General features: G+C 36.6%; 1 protein-coding gene across 1 annotated transcript; it reads left to right on the forward strand.

Annotated features, from left to right (window-relative positions):
- The first annotated feature begins 20,340 nt into the window (after nt 1–20,340).
- LOC145957789 (secreted RxLR effector protein 161-like) lies at nt 20,341–21,007 on the forward strand. Its single transcript, XM_083074193.1, has 2 exons — nt 20,341–20,627; nt 20,881–21,007. The coding sequence occupies exons 1-2, from the start codon at nt 20,341–20,343 to the stop codon at nt 21,005–21,007; spliced, it is 414 nt and encodes a 137-aa protein (XP_082930319.1).
- The last annotated feature ends 2,788 nt before the right edge of the window (nt 21,008–23,795 follow it).

The following is a 23,795-nucleotide window of genomic DNA, read 5'->3' on the forward strand; positions in this document are numbered from 1 at the left end:
CCTTGAGGGCTCCATGGCTGAGTATTTGGGCAAAGTTCATGGCCTCCTACATGACTTCAATGAACTTTTGCCTCCTGCTGCCACTCTTGCCAAGGAACTAGAGCAACGCCAAACTTTCTTTATGTTGATGGCATTGTATGGGCTTCCTGATGAGTACTCTTCCATTCGTGATCAGATTTTGGGATCTCCGACTGTGTTTACCTTGAACTCGGCTTGGTCCACTCTGTTGCGTGTGCCTTGCAAGTTTTCCCCTGACATACCTTCTTCAGCTCCCACTAGAGACTCCTCTGCTTTGATTTCTCAATGTGATGATCGTCAGCGCTCTCGCAAACCGGGCAAAGGTCGTCCCAAGTGTGATCACAGTCACAAACTGGGCCACACAATTGACCGTTGCTACGTCTTACATGGTCGTCCCCCTCGCCCTGCTGCTGCTGTTGCCCACACTGCCTCTCCTGTCTCTACTGCATCTGGTGCTACCCCCTCTGATAGTTCTGGCTCTGGGCCTCCAGCTCTCTTCAATGACTTCCTTAAATGGTATGAGGAACGTCAAGCTTCCAATTCCACTGCTTCTATTGCGCACACAGGCCCTTCGTTTGCTGGTCTCACCCACTCCACCTCTCTTGGCCCTTGGGTCCTAGATTCTGGTGCTACCAATCATATTTCTTGTAATCGGTCTCTTTTCTCCTCTCTTTCTACCTCTGCTTATTTACCCTCTATCACTATGACTAATGGTTCTCGCGCCACATCTCATGGTGTTGGTACTGTCCATTTTTCTCCTTCTCTCTCCATTGACAATGTTCTTTATGTCCTAGAGTCTCCCTTTAATTTATTATCCCTTAGTCGTCTTACTCGCTCTCTTGATTGTCTTATCTCTTTTACTAAAGATTCTGTTTTCTTACAGGACCGGAGTTCGGGATGGATGATTGGCACCGGATGTGAGTCTCATGGCCTTTATCACCTACGCACCTCTGCTCCTGTTGGTTTGGTGGCAGATTCCCCTTCCCTCATCCATGCTCAATTAGGTCATCCTAGCCTTGCCAAGCTTCAACACCTTGTACCACGTCTATCTAAGTTGTCTCATTTGTCGTGTGAGTCATGTCAGTTAGGCAAACATAGTCGTAGTTCATTTTCTCCAAGTGTCCCCAACCGAGCGTTGTCTCCTTTTGCTTTAGTTCACTCGGATATTTGGGGGCCGAGTCGGGTCACGTCCACTTTAGGATTTCAGTATTTTGTAACTTTTATTGATGATTAATCTCGGTGTACTTGGCTATTTTTAATGAAATCTCGTTCCGAATTATTTTCCATATTTCAATCTTTTTATAATGAAATTCAGACTCAATTTGGTGTTTTTATTCGTACTTTTCATAGTGATAATGCTCGTGAATACCTCTCTCACTCCTTTAAAGCCTTCATGGCTTCCCATGGCATTCTTCATCAGACTTCTTGTGCATATACCCCTCAACAAAATGGGGTGGCTGAGCGCAAAATAGACACCTAATTGAGACCACTCGCACCCTTTTACTTCATGGTCACGTTCCTCAACCTTTTTGGGATGATGTTGTTCTCACTGCATGCTATCTCATCAATCGAATGCCATCTTTTGTCCTCAACAATCAAATACCTCACTCTATTTTATTTCCCACTCAACCTCTCCACCCCCTACCCCCTCGCGTCTTTGGATCTACATGTTTTGTCCATAATCACAGTCCTGGTCTTGACAAACTCTCCGCTCGGTCTCACAAATGTGTCTTTTTAGGGTATACTAGGTCTCAAAAGGGGTATAAATGTTTCTCACCCTCCCTTCGTCGCTACTTGATTTCAGCTGATGTCACCTTTCTTGAGTCTTCTCTCTACTTTTCATCTACTTCCTCTTCTCCTACACCTGTCATTGCCCCTTCACCCTTCCCTCTTGTCTTTGATACTCCTCCTGTGTCTGCTGTGTCACCCGACCCACCACCTCCGCCTCCACTTCAAGTTTATCATCGTCGGCAACGCTCCAGCCTTCCCATTGGACCCCCACCCGACTCTACTTCGGTGTCACAACCTCCGTCTCCTCCGGCCCCACCACTTGAGTCTGACCTCCCTATTGCCCTCCGGAAAGGTAATCGTTCTACTCGTAATCCTTCTCCTCATTATAGTACTCTGAGTTATCACCGGTTATCCCCCTCCCTATATACTTGTCTCTCTTCTCTTTCCTCTGTGTCTATTCCTAAAAATGTAGGTGATGCCTTGGCCCACCCTGGTTGGAGACAAGCCATGCTTGATGAACTGTGTGCTCTTCAGAACAATGGTACTTGGGATCTTGTTTCTTTGCCTCCTAGGAAGTCTGTGGTTGGATGTCGATGGATCTTTACAGTCAAGGTTGGTCCTGATGGCACCATTGATCGACTCAAAGCTCGTTTGGTCGCCAAAGGTTATACTCAAATTTTTGGATTAGACTATGGTGACACTTTCTCCCCCGTTGCCAAGATGACCTCTGTCAGATTATTCTTAGCCATGGCTGCTCTTCGCCGTTGGCCTCTCTATCAACTGGATGTTAAAAATGCCTTTCTTCATGGGGATTTGCTTGAGGAAATTTATATGGAGCAACCTCCTGGGTTTGTTGCTCAGGGGGAGTCTTCCGGTTTGGTATGTCGTCTCCGCAAATCACTTTATGGTCTTAAGCAGTCTCCAAGGGCATGGTTTGGTAGATTCAGTACTGTAGTACAACAGTTTGGTATGACTCGAAGCGAAGCTGATCATTCGGTCTTTTATCGACATTCCACTGCTGGGTGCATCTACTTGATAGTGTATGTTGATGATATTGTTCTTACCGGTAGTGATCATCATGGCATTTCTCAGATAAAACAATATCTTTGCCATCACTTTCAGACAAAAGACCTTGGTAAACTTAGATATTTCTTGGGGATTGAGGTAGCGCAATCTACAAATGGAATTGTAATATCTCAAAGAAAGTATGCATTGGATATTTTAGAGGAAACTGGGCTAATGAATTTCAAGCCCGTTGACACACCTATGGATCCTAATGCTAAACTTCTACCAAGTCAGGGGGAGCCTTTCTCAGATCCTGAGAGGTACAGAAGATTGGTTGGGAAATTGAATTATCTCACGGTAACTCGTCCTGACATCTCTTTTGCGGTTAGTGTGGTGAGTCAATTTCTCAATTCTCCATGTGCAGGACATTGGAATGCAGTCATCCGCATTCTAAAGTATATCAAAGGTGCTCCAGGAAAAGGTTTATTATATGGCTACAACAATCATACCCAAGTTGTGGGATACTCAGATGCAGATTGGGCAGGCTCTCCCTCTGACAGGAGATCCACCTCAGGTTATTGTGTCTTTATCGGTGATAACTTGATTTCCTGGAAAAGTAAGAAGCAGAATGTAGTGGCAAGATCTAGTGCAGAAGCAGAATATCGTGCTATGGCCTCTGCTACATGTGAGCTTATTTGGCTCAAACAGTTGCTTAAAGAACTGAGATTTGGCGAAGTTACACAGATGACTCTCATATGTGATAACCAAGCTGCCCTTCATATTACCTCAAATCCAGTATTTCACGAGAGGAACAAACACATTGAAATAGATTGTCACTTCATTCGTGAGAAGATTTTATCTGGGGACATTACTACTCAGTTTGTTAACTCTACTGATCAGTTGGCAGATGTCTTCACCAAATCATTACGGGGTCCTAGGATTGATTATATTTGTAACAAGCTTGGTGCATATGATCTATATACACCAGCTTGAGGGGGAGTGTTAGATATAGTTTTATCTTATGGGCCTAGGCCCACTACTTTGTATATAAACCTATCTTTTGCTTTGCAATACACAAGAAATATGTTCTCTCCATTCACCATTACTCTCAACACCAATGATTGAGAGGCATTTTGGATGATAACAAAAAAAAAAAAACTATGAAGACTATGTAAATATAAATATCCCCTCAAACAAATACCAATAACATAACCCCAACAAATGTAACCATCAAATTGACAATAACATGAGAAATGTTGTCGACACTCTTTCCAAAGCTAATCGTCATATTGACAAAATGATATAATTGAAAGTTGAAATAATGTTAACATGCTAGTGTTACATTTTTTATTTGATACTTTTAAAAAATAAAATAGACTTACAACTTAGGTAGACTTTGTGGATTTTTCTTTGGAACCTCTTATAGCAGTGGTCTGGGTTTCCTTGGGAGCAGATTTAATGCTCTCTTTGATACCAGAAAAATAGTTTTTGCTGTCACTTTGTTCTTTAGCCGATTCTAGTTCAACCATCACTACTAACTTCGATTGTGTTACCAAAACTAATAGAAAAATAGGTAGGAGGAAAGAAGAATTCGACAAAGAAGGCAAACTCGAAAGATAATATGAAGAGACCTTTGACAATATCGGAAATTGTTGACTCAAACTATATTGAATTATAATATGAAATGATTAATAAGAAATGGGGCGAATTACTCTCACACTTCTTAAAGTTTAACGAGATTTCATTCCATACCCTTTTATTTTTTTATCCTATACCAACCTCTCTTAATTTCTTATGCAGTTATATAGATTAAGAAAGGTCAAAGTAATGTTAAAAAAGAAACGAATGTCATATCTAATTTCATTAAATCTTAGAGTTAAAAATATTATCCATAAATATAAAGTTTGTGTGACTGGCAATGTGATAGCAATGGTATATATACCGATTAAGTTCCTTACTTGACTTGTCTTCGGACCCATAATGTTCTGTTAGTTGTGACTCAATAGGGTCGTGGAAACTGGTATTAGGTTCAGCCGTTCAGCTGGTATTCTTATATTTCCTTCGTCTACAAGCTGCACAATCAAATCATTGTATTGACAAATGACATTGTTGAAAATTGAAATGTTGATAAAATGCAAGTAATATTGTATTAATTTTCAACACATTAAGTAATAAGGAAGACCAAGTTTATTAAAAATTTAGAATAATATAAGAACCATTGACTTACATCTTCTGTGATACTCTCCCTGCTTCTAGCATCAATCTTAATTCCCTTGCGAGTATATCCAACGCTCACTTCAGCATCAGAAAAATGATGTTTCCTCCCATTGTCTTCAACTGATTCTAGTTCATCCATCACTGAGTTTGGTTCTGTGAGATAAACAATAAAGAAAGATTATAAGTAGGAGGAAAGAATAACATTTTACCGAAAAAGTAAACCCAAAAGATAGATACACATGGTTAGTGTGTGAACTGTGAAGTAGAGGTGTTCAAAGAACTATATTAAACTAAACTATTAGGAAAACTAAACTAAACTAGACTATAAAAAATTAAACTAATTTTTATAAAAACTAAAATAAACTATATTTTAAGTTTTAGTTTCAAAAACTAAACTATTATAAAAAGTAGTTTAGTGCACTATAGTTCTAAATAAATAATTAATTTATAAGATTAAAAAAATAATTTTTATTTATTAATTGAATAAAAATTTATATACCTTTCGTAATTATTACTCTTTCAATATTTTTAATATAAATATTGTAAAAATTAAAAAAAATGTACTATATATATATAAAAACTTATCTCTTTATTATCTAAATAATTTTATTTTTTATGCTAAAAAATATTTTTATTTTAATAAAAATAATTTACAGATATTTCCTATAAATCTTTTTATGAAAAATAATCTACAAGAAATTTTTGTAAATTTTGCTACAATTTTAATGATCATAGAAAAAATTTTCCAAATTTTATTTTTGTAAATTTTGCCACAATAAATTTTATTTTGTTTCTTGCAAATTTTCTTGCAAAAATAAATTTGCAAGTAATGTTTACTAAATGGTAGAAAAATTTTGCAGGTAACTTTTCCTGCGGATTTTCCTATCAATTTTAATCTGCAAGAAAAATAAAAAAAATATTTAAATTTATAAGTTTAATATTTTAAAAAAACTTCAAGTCTCACATCAATTGAAAATAAAACAATTAAAGAATATATAAGTTGGGGCAACACTTATCTTATAAGTTGATTTGTATGGTTAAGTGTTAGGCTTATAATCTACAATATTAGAATTTAAAAGATTATATATCACATGTTGGGACGTGAAAACAAATGCTTCAGATAAATTCATTGTGATCATTAGTGATTTCTTTAATTTTTTTCGTAAAAAATATTCTTGCAGAATTTTGTTGCAAAAAAATTCGCACGAAACTTTCTTGCGAATTATTTTTGCAGGAAACTTTTCTGCGATTTTTTTTTGCAGGAAACCTTCCTGCGATTTTTTTTTGCAAGAAATTTTGCTAGAAAATTTCTTATAAATTTTAAAATTCGCAAAAACATATTATCCACGAAGTTATTACCTATAGATAAAATTTCACAAAAAAATTTGTAGAAACGTTTCCTGCAAATTTTTATGAAAAATTCGCAGGAAAAATCGCATGTAATAAAAAAAATTATAGTAGTGTTAATTCATAATTAATATCAATGATTTGGTAGCTCAATTTAAAAATGTTGATTTTAATTTTTTTTTTAATGTAGTTCAATTTAGTTTATAGTTAATAATAGTTTTATTTAGTTGATATTATAGTTTAGTTCAAACTCCTATAACTATAGTGCACTAAAGTAGATAATAGTTTAGTTTAGTTTAGTCAATATTTATTTTAGTTCAATTTAGTTTGATGAACTATTTATTATAATTTAGTTTAGTTTTCTTCTAGTTTAGTTCAATTTAGCAATTTGAACACCCCTACTGTGAAGACTATTAAAAATAGGCGAGTCAAATTTTTTGAATTATTACAGGAAATAATTATATAAATGAGTCCTTATAAAGTTTGCGAGACCATTTGTTTACGGTGAAAACGTCGTTTAAGGGTACTTTTTACTCGAACTAGCACGTAAATGGTTTCAATTTAGGATTTGTGATTTAAGAACAGGAAAAGGAGTGAACAACTTTAGTAATTACTTGTTTCTAAAGATTCTTCTATAATTAACAAGCAATAATTTTCACACATAAATGCTAAGATGAACAGAATGAATAATTAAGATACTTGCAATACAAATCATAGTTCAACTTGCATAATGTTCCAGAGTTACAATATCAAAGTAATATAACTACGTGATTAAAGGAAATAAATAAGAGAACTATGCTAATTCTACTCCTAAAAAGTAAAAGAAGAGTGGCCGAGAGTCAGTCATACCCAAAAACGATCTTGTGCACGAAAGCCATATGTGTGTGTAGGCAGAGAGTGCTTCAGAAGTTAATTCAAGTATGAGTTTTTTCGACCTCTGTTACGGTCCGTAATCCTTGTATTTATAGAGCAATCAAGAGCGGTTAATTTTGTGCACGTACACCTCTAACTCATAACTGCTATCCACTATGCTTGCTACGTGGTCTTGAGTTATAACTTCCTTTAACCGTCCTCCCACGTTCATATTAACCTCTCGACCTACCTGTCCACACATATGTTAACTTCTCGATTCAGACGTTTGACCACCTTCATGTGACCATTGGTACTACACTTTTACTAGTTTTCGAGCACAACTATTCTCGATCTCGAATATTTGCCACTGGAAGGTGTCCATCTTCATATCATTTTTCGAGGAATCTATATGATTGTTTCGACTTGTTTGTAGTTTTTCGAGTCGTTTGATCTTGGAGTAAGCCCAACACCATTGTAAAATTATTTATTCTGCAGCTAAGGAAAAGAAGTGAAAACTAAAAAAGAATGCCTTTTGTAAGAAAACCTTAGTTGTATGGTTTATTAATGGTATGTACACATGATTCCTTACATGACTTTTCTTTGGACTCATTTGCCTTGTCTGACTGTGACTCCACGGTTTCATGCAATGTTGTATCTGGTTTATTTGGCGTTTCTTTATTTTCTTCATATATGACCTGCAAAGGTAATTCTTTAACTTGAGAAAAATTTAATGTTGTGCCTTGAATTGCATCAGTTTCCTGACAAAACACACAAAAATGAAACGGTATCAAATTTGCTACAATTTCTATATAAAAACTATTCTTATAAAAGGTCAGCACATATTTTTCACTTACCGTGTTTTCTTCAATCACTTGATGAGCTTCATTATCCTTCAATTGACTTCTTTTTCCCAGATCTCCTCTACATTCTTGACATGCTATCTCCAAACCCATTTTTTGCAATAAGTCATGCATCAGTCTTCAAGAACTTCTACTCCACTAGTTGCCTCAAAACCACAGTCATCTAATATCATTATGACATGATCTTTCCTTTTGTCTTTGAAAAAAAAATGCAATATCTAGAAATATATTTCTTTCTAGATCATCTAATCCATTATAGCTCACTTTTAACACGTTCTGAATCTTCTCATTAGGATACTTGTTGAGTTTTCTTAAAGTACTCTCCCAAAAGTTCAAACTTTTTGAATGAAAATATGAACCCAAAACTTTAAGAGCTAATGGAACACCACCAACATATTTAACTGCACTTTCTGAGGGACTCTCATAACCCTTTTGGGGATGCCTTCTCTATAAGGCTTCCAAGCAAAAAAGCTTTAGAGATTCTGGATTTCTCTCTTTCTTGACCTTGTATATCCAATCAACTCTTCCAACAAGCAATTGCCTATCTCTTGTTATTATAATGAGTCTACTATCACGATCTAGGTTCCCATACTCTCGACATAAAAACTCCAATGAGTCTAAACTATCCATATCATCTAGTACAATGAAAACCTTTTTACTACTGAGCCTCCTCAAAACCATAGTCATCTAATATCCAGCGAATATTCCTTTGCATTTGCCACGAAACAGACATTATCATATTGGGGAAAGAGTTTGGCAAACTAGACTTTTGCAATGGTAGACTTACCAATTCCCCCCATACCCCAAATTCCAATGACTCGAACTTTTTTCAGTAATAATTCTACCTTCTTACAATTGTTTTTCTGTTCCAACAAAGCCTATTAGTTCAGTAGGGTATCTCAGTTGTGGCTTCTGCACTACATCATTGGCAACATTCTCGATGATATGAGATTCGTCCCTAACATAAAAGTTAAACAAACGAGACAAAGGAAAATATTAAATCTATCACGAATGTCAAAAAGTTGCATGCTAAATTAATATCTCTAGTAGAATTTAATTATAATTTTTAATATGCTTTTGCTATAAAGAAATTTAATGCTTAAGTTTTCAAAGTTTAACTCTCAATTTATAACGCTAACTTATAAGTTAACTTTTTTTGTTTTGGTAAAGATAGGAAAGATTACAAAGATGATCGCAATGAGAATTGAACTTAGGTCCTCATGTTTCTAATTATCTCGACCCCTCTCCACCCAACCACGCTCACCCTAGTGGTCTAGAAAGAGGAAGAATTGGTGGTTAGTTACCGATGTTTTGGAGAGTCCCATCAAGAGATATTGGCTGCTTGAGTGAGAGCAGCTTTCCACCTCAACACTTTCTCTTTGTTGGATTCAGTGTTTTTGCCTCCAAGATCTCACTCGTGTCCTCTCCTTTGAAGCTCAGAAACACGTGCTTTTTCGTTTAGGAACACATTTGCGACTCTCACTACTCAATGCAAGGACAAGGACAACCTCTTCTTTATTATTATTTACTCGCAATCGTTGACTTCAATTTCACCATGTACTCCACTCCCTAATCCCTATGCCTTTTGTGGAAAAAATTAAACTAACGTCTTTTTCAAAGCAAGTTAAAATACAATTTATATCTTTCATCTAATTTCTTATTAATTCATTGATAGCAGACAACTCGCAATGCTCTCAAAAAGTTGCATTCTTCATCAGCTTACCATAAACCATTATGATCACTCAAGTCAACTCCCCAATGGCATTACTAGCATCTGTTGTACATATATATGATATTTCAAAACAAAAGAGTCGCACATTGCTTGAATCATTCAAGTGTAGAGTCTTTATATATCAAAGTGTTTCTAATACTCTCATAGGGGTAAGTAAAGGGTGGTAGGCTCACACACACACGTAAGAATGGGTCTTGTGAGCTTGTTGTAGTTCAAATCTATTGATTCCCCCCTGTGTGTGTGAAAATGGGATCTGTCAATTCTTGCTCAGCATCTTCTTGGGTATGTTGTTACGGGTCTTGCTTGGAACAGAAGTTGTAGCATTCAACTCTTTTTGTCCTGGATTGAAACCAAATTAAAAAGCCAAAAGGTTGAATATTCAAATCAAGTTTAGAAATTGTTCTTCTACATTTTCATGTGTGTTACTCAAAGGTTGGCTAAGAAAGGTTAGATGAATATATCTAAAATAATCATTCTGGGGGGCATTTGGATGTTGTAAAAGATGACTTCATTATTTTGTAATATATCTCTCCGTCACATTATTTATTATTTTTATGGATAAATGGTCAATTTAGTTCTAGAAATTGTCACCCATTGTCATTTTAATCCATGAATCTAATTTTTTTTTTAAAAAGTCTTTGGAAATGTAATTTGTCATTAACATTAGTCTCTCCATTGAATGAATTCCATTTTCTTTAGTAGAAGTGTTTACATGACAATATTGTGTCATGTGTTGTATACGTAGATGACACGTGGCACATGTGTGGTGACACTGATTATATAAATGTATCACGTCATGTGAAGTATGCTTATCATGTGGTATAAACTATAATGCAATGTCATTTTACCTTTTGAAATTGTAATATTATGTCATTATAGTTTCTAAAAGTGTAATATAATATTATTTTAATCTTTTAAATTGCAAGACAGTCAATTTAGTATCTGAAATTGTAACTCTATATCAATTCAGTTCATATACATTAATATAATTTTATTCTACTTCCTAAAATTGCAACTCAACATTATTACAATCCCTAAACATTATTATATTCCACATGGTACACCCACATGATGTGTCATCACTCATATATGTTACATGTCAACCATCTATGTGTCATGTAAGCACTTTTATAAATAAATAAAATAAAATAAAAAAAGAAAAAGGGTAAACACTGCATATTTAAGTCACTAAAAGTATATATCACTATCACTTTAGTCCTTGAAAGTAAAGAAATTATGAATAAATCCTTGAAAGTTATAATTGTTTCATTTAAGTCTTTAAAAGTAATTATTTATTGTCATTTTAGTCCCTAAATATACATTAATATTATCATTTAAGTCATGTGTTTTATTGAATTGTAAACTAAAGTGAGTAACATTTTACATTTTCAATAACTCTTTTTAAATTTTTATACTTTTGGTGAATAAAATGTCAATGACATATACTTTCAAGTATCCAAATGGTGTTTTAAAAAAAAAAGAACTAACTTAATGGAAGGAAAAAATGAGTCACATATAGACTTTTTTTTTATTTCATTAAATTCATAAATTGAAATGACAATTTTAGAGACTAAATTAGTCATTTGCTCTACTTTTATTAATATTAGAAAGAGGTAAATATAAAAAATGATGTTATGTTGTATCAATTATTTTTGTAGAAGTATATTTTTTTTTGTTTAATAAAGCTTTAGTTATTTTATTCATTACTTCTAATGCATGGCTGTTATTTTATTCTTATTTTTAACTTTAGTTTCTTTTACATTACTTTTATTGCTTTTCATTTATTTTCTTTCGATTTTAGTCTACGTTAGTTAAATTCTTTAAACCTATTTTAAAAAATTATATGTTGGGGATTTGATTCTAAGGCCTAAAATTTCAATTAGAAACAAACAATAGTTTTAACTTTTGTTATAAAAAGTTATTCAATGTTAACATTTATACCTTATAGATTTTTGACACTTTCAAGAGAGATAGAGGACTAGGTTTGCTAACATGAAAGAATAATGAAGTTGTTGACTGAGTCAGAAGATTTTTAGTTTAGGAAATCTATTTTGAAATTTTATATTTCTGTTTTTATGTGTTTCAATTAATCTGTTTTCCCACAACTAGGAATATGCTGTTAGACGTGGGTTATTTGGCTATTTTCTAGGAATTCAGTTGTAGAGCTAAGTCTATAAACTTGGTTGTTTTCATTTGTGAATGTGAAGTGCTCTCAAATATGTTTCTATCCTTTTGCACTCTATACAATCTGATCTGAGTTAACAACTGGCATCAGAGCCAGGTTCACTATAGCAAGAAGCAGCAGACTTCAATCATGGCTACGGATGGCAATTTTGTGCAACCTGCAATTCCAAAATTAAATGAGCATTATGATCATTGGGCAATGCTCATGGAGAACTTCTTAAGGTTAAAAGAATATTGGAATCTTATAGATCCAGGGATTCCCAAACATGCAGCAGAAGCTGAATTAACAGAGAACGAGAAGAAGAATGTGGAGGAGCTCAAGTTAAAAGATTTAAAAGTAAAAAATTATTTATTTCAAGCAATTGATCGAGCTGTGCTTGAAACGATTTTGAAGAAGGAGACGTCGAAGGAGATTTGGGATTCTTTAAAACAAAAATACCAGGGCACTGCTAGAGTAAAGCGAGCACAACTTCAAGCCCTCCAACGTGAATGGGAGATTTTGCAGATGAAGAACGGAGAATCAGTTAATGACTATTTTCCTCGAACTCTCACAATTGCAAATAAGATGAGGATGTATGGTGAACGGGTGTCTAATTTTAATGTCATTAAGAAGATTCTCTGCTCAATGACCTCAAGGTACGATTATGTAGTGTGTTCCATTGAAGAATCTCATGATTTGGACACCATGACTGTAGATGAACTCCAAAGCAGCTTGTTAGTTCACGAGCAATGGATAAATGGCCACAATGCGCAAGACGAGCAAGTGTTAAAGGTTGCGCAAGATGAGACAGGTGCTAGATGTGAACGTGGAAGAGGAGTTTTTCGAGGTGGAAATGTTCAAGGAAGAGGTAGAGGCAGAGTGATGGAATCATGCTTAGGAAAGCAAGGGGTGACATATTGAAGGAGCCAAGATGAGTGGGCTAGACATGGAGGATTGGGCCAGTCAAGGCCCAATGGGCCCGATAGGGCTTGAAAGGCCCAAGTTGAGCTTCTCATGGGCCATATCTTATTTTAGCTATTTTCTTATATCTTGTATATACCATGTTAGTATAGGTTCTCTATATTTTGGGTCTTGTATTTTGGACCATATAGGATAACATTTTAGGCTATAGGCTTATTGGGCCTAGTTTTGGGCTTCATGGGCCTTTGGGCTTTTGGTACCCAATATTGGGCTCATTTTCATTCTTGTAATTTTTCCTTTCCATTGTATTTGCTTGGCCATTGTATTTAGGTTATTAGAATAGGAATTTAGAAGGATTAAGTATTAAAGCATGAATTATAGAATGTTAATTACATTTAAGAGTAATTAGAGTTTCATTTGAGTCACATGTTTTGTGCCAAAGGTGGCTGCACATGTGTACACTTAAATGAACCCTAAATTACTTCTAAATGCAATTAGAATTCTAGAAGGGTTGGCTGCACATGGCATGTGCAAGTGGACGTTCAACTTTGAATTCAAATTTGAATTTGAATTCAAATTGGCGCCACTTTTGAGTGCACATGGAATGGCTCCAAAACTCCTTTGATCCTTGGCTTTAAATACTTGAAACCTTCACTCTTGTAAACACTTTTGAATAATAGAGAATTTTCTGAATATTACTTCAGCTCCATTCTCTCTCAAAGGTCACCGAAACTCACTTAGAACTAGGAGAACCTATACCTTTTCCCTACTCTTGAAAGTGAGCTTTCCTTTAGTTCTTGAGCTTGGATGCTTCCATCCATAGCTTAGGGATTTTCTTCTATCATTTCAATCATCTTCCTCCATCATTCAATCCGTGGCAAGCTCAAGGAAAAGGTCTTCAAATTTCGGAGAAGGTCACAAGAAGCAAGAATCACTCCATTGCTTCAACCTAAACTCCATCACAGAGGAGGCAGACACGTGGACAAGACGACGATAGAATGCTATCACTGCCATGATTTTGGACATTTTCAATATGAATGCCCAAAGAAACCACAAGACAGCAAAGCAAATTATGTTGAGGTCGATGAGGAAGTGGTGTTACTGATGGCACAACTCTCATCAGATGGAAAATCAAATCCACAAGACATGTGGTTTATTGACTCAAGTTGTAGTAACCACATGACAGGTAGAAAAGATTGGTTCTCCTCTTTTGATTTTTCTTTTTCTGATGAAGTGAAATTAGGGAATAATTGTTCTTTAAAGGTGGCTGGGAAGGGTACTGTTAAACTTTTAATTAATGGAGTTGTGCATTTGGTTAGAGCTGTATTTTATGTGCCTAAACTGAAAAATAATTTATTTAGTGTGGGGCAACTTCAAGAGAAAGGATTGATTGTTGAGATGAAGCAAAATAAGTGTAGAGTGTTTCAAGAAAAGGGGATTATTTTTTAAACCTCTATGACTACCAATCGTATGTTTGCTGTCTATGTTAAATCTGGAGTTTCTCAGCCTTGCTTTCAGGTTAGTTCAGTGCCACCTGCAGAAGTTTGGCACTCTCGGTATGGGCATTTGAGCTACAGCGGGCTGAAAACTTTATTGGAGTTTAATATGGTAAAAGTATTGCCCTCCTTAACGCCACCAACTCATCTCTGTGAACATTGTCTCAAAGGAAAACATCAAAGAGACCCTTTTCCATGACAGAGTAGTTGGCGCGCTTCTCAATGCTGCAATTAATTCACTCTGGCATTTGCGGTCCCATTAGTCCTACTGTAACGACCTGCCATGGTCTCTACACTTAGTGGAATCGCACTACTGCTAGTGAACTAAGAGAAATATTAAGCTGGATAACCCATACATACATGTACAAATAAAAATAAATTATCTAATTTTTTTGTTATAAAATAAAACTCCATATATGTACAGTCATCCCAAAAATAATATTTCTTAGTGCCGGTCAAGCACAGACAAAACCGTTACCCAAAATGGTAACTCCAACACGAGGATCAAAACTTCCCGTCTCGCAGCGGACACCTCAACTCCAAGCTAGCCCTGACCTGCTCCTATACCAAGTATGATCATTGCAGTTCCACCACATGGAAACAGAAGGGTAAGCTAGAATTCACAAATCAATCATACAAGTATAGAACAATAATCTATACTACACAATCATCCAACCATCAATCATATTCATAGAGTCTCACCATACACTCTATCCAATACTACTCACGCATAACATACAATGCACCAATCATGAAGTCAAACACCACACTTCATCATATTAATAATCATGCAATAAATGCATCTCATGACAGATATCAATGCATATCAATCATCTAATGCGTCGTCACGCATACACCTAGGAGATCTCCACAACAATAGAGTTGTATAAGTGACATTCCATCCTACCGAAACCACCCCAACCGTTTTCACGCCCAATGCGCCCGCTCGGTCACAGCTAAACAGGATATATAATCCTCACTCGGGTTTACTCGGATGATGTCACTTACACAATTGGAAGTCCAGATCCACCATCAGGTATAGCACAGCTGGGTACGGGCTTACCACGACCTTGGCATGCATTAACCAAGTCAATTATGGAGTTCGCCCACTGACTATCCGCAAGGATCCACGCACCTTCCCGAGTACTTGGTTAAGGGAATAACCCTCGACCTCATACCCCGCTCCAACACTAGCTAAGGACTTAGAGGAGACTCACCCAACCCAGTGGCCTATCTGAGCACCACTCTCCCAAATCCAGTGGCCTCCCAGAGCACCACTCTCATATATCAGTGGCCTATCCAAGCACCACTCTCAAGAGACTCTATGTGAGCTCTTCCAGTTCGAAAATATTTTTCCTCTCCTCAAGTCCTAGGCTAGACTCATGCCATAAGGCATCACATGCAATCATGCATCATACATCATATATGGTCTGCCCACCATAATGATCAACAATCATACACATGTCATAAGACATCACATGCAATAATGCATCATACATCATACATGATCTACCCACCATCATGATCAATAAACATACTCATATCCTATTCAAACATTCATATATATCATCACTATGCATACATATGAATCACACCTCACCATACATCATATATCATACATACATGATCCAAATCTTCAACTTTAAACATGCATAAGCATCAATTATTTATAAACATATTCACGCTCGACGCAGCCTGAGCTCGCCCAGCCTAATCCCAACCTGAGAGTCCTAAAACTCATCCACACCCGACACATTCAACTCACGCTCGGTGTCCTTGAGACAGAGACTCCTAAGAGTCTCCAGCCTGACGTAACCAAATCACGCCTGGCCCAACATCCAACCCGAGAGCTCTAAGCTCTTCCACGCCTGGCGCACTCAACCTGCGTCTAGCCTAATCCCAGTCAGAGAGTTTAGAAACTCTCATCCAAACCAACAAGTCCAGCCACATGCAAACACAACAAAATAATGCATAGGCTCCATACAACACAAAAACAAACTCAAAATCTACATGCACCCATCCAATGCATCAATTCCACCCCAAAAACTCTATTTTTCCCAAAAAATGAGCGAATCCTCCGATCCAGCCATGGATCCTCAACTTTCATGCATCAATTGAGTTTCTAAACTCACATGCAACTTAAACAACAAACGTTCTAGCTTCCCTTACCTGAAGATTGACTCAAAATAGCCAACAACTGTGACGAAATAGAATTCCCTTCCAAAGCTCAACCCGGAACTTCAATCCTTCCAAAGCAAGCTTTCTAATCTAAATTTCAAGAAAAGTCAGAAGGAGTTAGTGATCTAGAGGAGAAAAGGAGTCAAACAGAGAAAAGGAGTCAAACAGAGAAATTTGGGAAAAGGAGCTCACTGACCCAGAGACCTTCTCTCTAAAACTTCTCTCTAAAAACTCACATTTTCTTGAAGGCCCCCAACCCCTATTTATAGACTTTCGGATTGCCCCAAAACGGCTCGTACCGAGTTCGGAACGGCCCGTTCCGAACTCCCAAATCACACACAAAATCCACGCCCAGAACGGCCCGTTTTGAAATCAAAACAGCCCGTTCCGATACTCATCCGGAACGGCCCGTTCTCCCTCCAGAACGTCCCGTTCTCCATCCAGAACGGCCCGTTCTGGAATTTGGAACGGCCCATTCTCCCTCCAGAATGGCCCGTTTCCAACCACGAATTTCAGGTTAATTTAATAGCTTGGAACGACCCGTTCCAGATTGGGAACGGCCCGTTCTGGGCTACTAAATCAGCCACATTTTTTTTAAAACTACGTTACACCTACCTCTAATGGAAATAAAAGGTACATACTCACTTTTACTGATGATTTAAGCAGAAAAGTTTGGGTATATTTCCTTTTTGAGAAAAGTGAAACGTTTGGTGTATTTAAGAAGTTTAAAGCACTAGTTGAAAAACAAGTTGGTGTTCCTATTAAAATGTTGAGAACTGAAAGAGGGGGAGAGTATCTCTCCAAGGAGTTTGTTAAATTTTGAAATGAACAGGGAATTCAAAGACAACTCACAGCTTCATATACACCACAACAGAACGGTGTGGCGGAAAGGAAAAATCAAACCATTATCAATATGGTTCGGAGTGTTTTGGGAAAAAAAGGAGTTCCAAAAGCTTTTTGGCCAGAAGCTGTAATGTGGGCAGTCCATGTTCTGAACAAAAGCCCCACTCTTGCTGTAAAAGACATCACACCCGAGGAGGCATGGAGCGGAATCAAGCCGTCTATTTCTTACTTCAAGATCTTTGGTTGCATTGGATATGTTTATGTATATAACCAGCAAAGGAGCAAACTTGATGACAAAAGTACCAAATGTGTGTTGTTAGGTGTAAGCGAGGAATCTAAGGCCTACAAGCTTTATGATCCCGTCAAGAAGAAAATTTTGATTAGTAGAGATGTTAAATTTCAAGAAGATGCTGCTTGGGATTGGAGAGTGAAGCTAAAAATAGTAGTATACTTGATACGAGTGAGTTGAATCCTTTGGAAGAGCCTTCACAAGTAGCTGAGGAGAAAACTCAAGACAAATCTAATGATATAGCTGCGACTTCCAGTGCAACAACAACAAACTCATCCTCAAATGTGCCTGATTATTTTGTTCCAGCAGCTTCAGAATCTCATGATCAAGGGAGGACTAGAAGACCACCAAAATGGATGAGAGATTATGTCACAGGTGATGCTCTAACTGAGGAAGATGCCATGAATTTTGCCATGTTTGTTGGTGTAGATCCAGTAACATACAATCAAGCATCAAAAAGTCAGCATTGGAGGAATGCAATGGATGCTGAAATTCAAGCTATTCAAAGAAATGATACTTGGCAGCTGGTTGATCCACCACCAAATTGCAAAGCCATAGGTGTCAAGTGGATTTTCAAGACTAAATTGAAGGAAACAGGGAAGATTGACAAATTCAAGGCTAGACTTGTAGCAAAAGGCTACACTCAAGAGGAAGGCATAGATTACGGGGAGATTTTTGCACCGGTAGCTCGTCTTGAAACTGTCAGGACTGTTATTGCAATTGCAGCAACAAAAAGATGGAGTATTTATCAACTTGATATTAAATCAGCCTTCCTGCATGGAGAAATCAATGAAGATGCCTATCTAGAGCAACCACCGGGGTATGTATGTCAAGGACGTGAACATCAAGTATACAAGCTCAAAAAGGCTTTGTATAGACTTAAGCAGGCTCCGAGAGCCTGGTACAGTAAGTTGGAGTCTCATCTTGTAACCAACGGTTTTCTAAAATGTCCTCATGAGCACACTTTATTTTTGAAGAAGGAGGGAAGTGAAATTTTAATTGTGGGTTTTTATGTAGATGATCTTATATATACTGGTAGTCATTAGTTGATATTTCAAGAGTTTAAGACTATAATGATGAATGAATTTGCAATGACTGATTTAGGCAAGATGAGATATTTTCTAGGCATTGAAGTTTTGCAGAGCTGTACTGGAATTTACATTGGGCAAAAAAAATACATTAAGGATATGTTGAACAAATTTGATATGTTTGATTGCAATTCAGTGAAGAATCCTATTGCTCCATGTACTAGGTTGCTAAAAGAAGATAAAGGAACAGAGGTTGACAGTACTATATATAAACAACTTGTAGGAAGCCTGATGAGGGTTTTTCGCAAACACACCACTTGGCAAGTGAACCAAGTTTCGAAGTAGTATTCAAATATCGTCCTCAGGGATTTGAGTGTTTAGTAATTCTTGCTCTAATGATTCAAATGAGAATTTTGTTATAATTGCAAATGAGTGAAAACAAATTAGAACAACACAATAAAATAAACGTAGTAAGAACAATGATTAAGAAACAAGGATTGGTTCAGGAGAACTTGCTAACTCGTAGATCTTCTTATAATAAATGCGATTCTAATTTCATTATTTCCACGTTCATTAAGTAATTCAACAAGATTCCTCAAGGTTGAATCCTAAAGTCATTAAGCTCAAAACATGATTCCTCTATGTTTTAAGTTTAACACTTCGCATTAAGAACAATGACTTGAACAATGTGACTAACCAAATCAAGTCTATTCCTAGAACAAGAAATGATTAGGTGCAAGATTCAGTTCGGGTTTTCGAAAACGTTTTCCAACTGGATTCAAAAGCCAAAAATCATACAACGGGTGATCAAGCCGATATAAGCATTAAGGGAAGAATCAAGCACAAATAATGAGATCAAAATGCATATATTTAAGAAGAAGAGGAGTTAGTAGTTACATCCAACCAATCCTTAAGGAGTTTAGCCACACATGGCCATTACAAGATCTAAGAAGTAAAAGAAGAGATTACAAAGTTGGAGATGAAAACAAGGGGTTGGGCTTCGTTCCCAAATGACCCAGCTGCCCAAGTCTTCGTTCTTGCTCCGTTTCTCCCTTCAAGTGCTTCTCAATCTGTTTTTTTCTCTGTATATTCGTGATGCCCTGTTTCTTCTCTTTTTCCCCTTTTATATGAGCTTCAAAACAGAGGAGAAGTTGCACACTTTAAGCCCACAGTTGTAGCTGTGGAACCAGCGCTATAGCTGTGGAGACTCCTTCATGGTTAAGTAATTTCTGACGCTCCAGCTATGGAACCACAGCTATGGCTGTGAGTTTTTGTAACTTTTATTGATCTTCAATGCCTCACCGCTCTAGCTGTGGATCTACAGCTATGGCTGTAACTCTCTGGAGTCCCAATTTTGCACTGCAGGTTTTCACAGCTATGGTTGCAGAACCACAGCCATGGCTGCAACTTTCTGACTTCTAGAATTTCCTTCCAGATTTCCACAGCTATAGCTGCAGAACCAGAGCTATGGCTACAGAATTCTTTTCCTCAATTTTTGCTGCACTTAAGAGAGAAAATCAACATTAACTCTTCTACTACTCTTCTATCTTCTAATATAACTTTTAAAGAGTAAATTAGCATAAATATATTTACAATTCATCCAAAAAGAGTGCCAAAAGTTGAGTGAATATATGAATAAAAGACACTCAACAAAGCCTTATGTATCTTACAGCTACAAGGCCGGATATTGCACATTCTGTTAGTTTGATTAGTCGCTTTATGGAGCATCCAAAGGAGAGTCACTTCATAGCAACAAAGCGGATTTTGAGATATTTACAAGGCACTCAAAATCTGGGAATTTTCTATAAGGCTGGAATAAATGAAGAATTATTTGCTTACACTGATAGTGATTATGCAGGAGATCTTGAAGATAGGAAAAGCACATCTGGTTATGCTTTCCTTTTGGCTGGTGGTGTGATTTCTGGGTTTCAAAGAAACAACCTGTGGTTAGCCTATCCACAACAGAAGCAGAATTTATAGTAGCTGCATTATGTGCTTGTCAATGTGTTTGGCTGAGAAGAATTTTGGAGCATCTTGATCACTATCAGGTTGGAGCTACTGTGATGTTTTGTGATAATGTTTCTACAATTAAATTATCCAAAAACCCAGTTTTGCATGGAAGAAGTAAACATATTGATGTTAGATTTCACTTCTTGAGAAATTTATGCAATGATGGTGTTATTAAGCTGAATTTCTTAGTACCAAAAATCAGTTAGCAGATATTATGACGAAGCCTTTGAAGGTTGAAGATTTCCAGCGCCTACGAAGTGCTCTAGGCATGCTTGAAGATTCTGAAATAAACTACTGCAAGGAGCATGCAATTTAAGGGAGGAATTGTTGACTGAGTCAGAAGATTTTTAGTTTAGGAAATCTATTTTGAAATTTTATATTTCTATTTTTATGTGTTTCAGTTAATCTGTTTTCCCACAACTAGGAATATGCTGTTAGACGTGGGTTATTTGGCTATTTTCTAGGAATTCAGTTGTAGAGCTAAGTCTATAAACTTGGTTGTTTTCATTAGTGAATGTGAAGTGCTCTCAAATATGTTTCTATCCTTTTGCACTCTATACAATCTTATCTGAGTTAACAGAAGTGACTCAGTTTCTGTAGACTTGTGCATAGATGTGTAGTGCTTTCAAATCTAAAAGATGGTCCTTGTTCCCATTATATTTAAGATGGATTCTAACATGAAGTAGTAAAAAATATGTCTCATGAATGAATCATTAGTTTTAGCCGTTTAATATATTAATTAAAAAAATCAACGCACGAGATTGAAGGAGATTGAAGGTGGGCAACCCACATAACCGGTAAACTCATTCCTGTCGAACATGCAGTGGCGTCACAGTTGCGGCACATGCAGCGGCGTCATCGTCGCCGCACGCGTAGCAGGCCGAGGTCACCATGGTCGCACGGCCGCACCCGTAACATCACCGTCGTCGCACCGCACCCGTACCGTTATCGCACTCATAATGTCACCATGGTCGCACACCCGCACCTATAGCGTCACCGTTGCCACACCGCACCCGTAGTGTCATTATCGCCACACTCGTAGTGTCACCATGGTCGCACGACCGCACCCATAGCGTCACCGTAGCCGCACCGCACCCGTAGCGTCACCGTCGTCGCACTCGTAGTGGCAACATGGTCGCACGGTCGCACCCGTAGCGTCACCGTCGCTGCACCGCACCCGTAGCGTCACTGTCGCCGCACTCGTAGTGTCACCATGGTCGCACGACTGCACCCGTAGTGTCAACGTCGCCACACCGCACCTGTGGCGTCACCGTCGCCACACTGCACCCGTGGCGTCACTGTAGTTCTTAAATATTTTTTTGATTTTTTTTTTATATTTTTTTGGTTAAAAATTTCTTATTCCCAGTTATTTTAGTGGGTGTTTGGAAACGCGTCCGAATGATAAAAATCACGTCATTTATCATTGAAAACGTGGAAGCTAGAACTATTTCCTTCTATCTCAACGTGAAAATTCGTGTTGAGAACGCGGAATCAAACACGCTATTAGTGTTTCACAGATGTACCACATTTTCACCTGTTTCATGTTTAGAATTTTCGTATATTTAGGCGATTCTACTTTAACTATGATCAACTTTGGTTCTTCTACAAAACACAAATAAAGAAGTATAAGCAAGAGTAAAGAATAGTAAATAAAATAGACACGCATGCTTATTGCAAAAAGACCTTTCGCAAAATGAGAAATAGGGATCGCAAAATATTTAAATTATTACAGTATCTACAATAATGATGTTCGTATACTTACATAACATTGTTAACTCTTGTCATTTTATTTTTCTCTATATTTTTTATTTTATTATTATATCACATCTTTTACTTTTCTTTTTTCTCGTCTCTCACTAGACCTAGTGAGTGTATTAATAACATTTAGCTCTGGACAAATTTTTCTCTGACTAGGTGTGTACTTTCTAACTCTTATTTTTCTCTTTATCCACAAGCACTTTCTAATTATATGTTAAATTTTAATTTACGTAAAAAACAGAAAACTTGTAAGTTGTAACGAAACATTGATTTCAATCAATTTATAAAAATAACATGAAACAATATAGAAAATAAATTTATTTTACAATTATATAGACTTCTTTTTTTTTAATGTTTGGGTCTTCTTGGTGATCACCCCTTGGGCGTAGACCTGGTATACCTCTGACTACACCTAGTTACATTCTAGACTGCAACCAAGTTTCATTAGATATAGAGTCATGTTCAAGCTATCTACAACTTCTTTTTCCTTAAAAAAAATGATAAGTTCCCAAATAGAATAAAGATTGGTTTACATTAGATACCAAGCAAGACAAGAGAAAGGAGAGAAACAAAAAATTATGCAGTTATAATAAATAATATAATGTAATAAAATAAAAAAGAGAAACAGAAAGAAAAGATAGGTGTTAATATATTAGGACCGACAGTGTTCACATTAATCAGTACTCACTCATCCAAATATACCCAACTTGTACCACTATGTACTGAATAGTGAACACACGTACGTTTGACAAATTTAAAGACTCATACTTTGGAGTTTGAGACCTGTGTGGAAAAAAAAGCTCAAATGGTAGTAAAATTGGTTGAAAGGTAAACTTGTCTATTTCTTTTCTTGTCCGATATTAATCTGAAGTCCTGGAGCATGTTTGGATGAATTTATGAAAATGATGCGTCAATCTGACAATTTACAAAGTGTTTGTTAATGTGGTGAGTGTAGTAGTCGAATTTGGAATTTTGGACAGTTCAAGAGAGAATATAATTTGACAATTTTAAGAAATGTGACAGAATTTATTTGTAAAACATAGTTATAAAATCACATTATAACATTTGGGTAGTTATGAGTAGTTATTGAAGTGTGTTATCTATAATTGAAGGTTATGGAGAATAATGAGTTGCATACCGAGAATACTATGAGAGGAGCTGTTTGGTCTGTTGCAAACCCCACTAACTTCACAATGTTCATTTTCTTATCCAAATTCCACACTCTTTAATACAGATTGAACCATCAACTTTCCCTTCCTCTTCATTTGCAACACACAACTCTAACTAAAATATATGCGCGATTATATCATTCAAACAGTGAAATAACGTTGATAAATGGTAAACTC

Source organism: Cajanus cajan, chromosome 5 (genome assembly GCF_000230855.2).
Source record: "Cajanus cajan strain Asha chromosome 5, NIPB_CcT2T_4, whole genome shotgun sequence".
Lineage (NCBI taxonomy): Eukaryota > Viridiplantae > Streptophyta > Magnoliopsida > Fabales > Fabaceae > Cajanus > Cajanus cajan.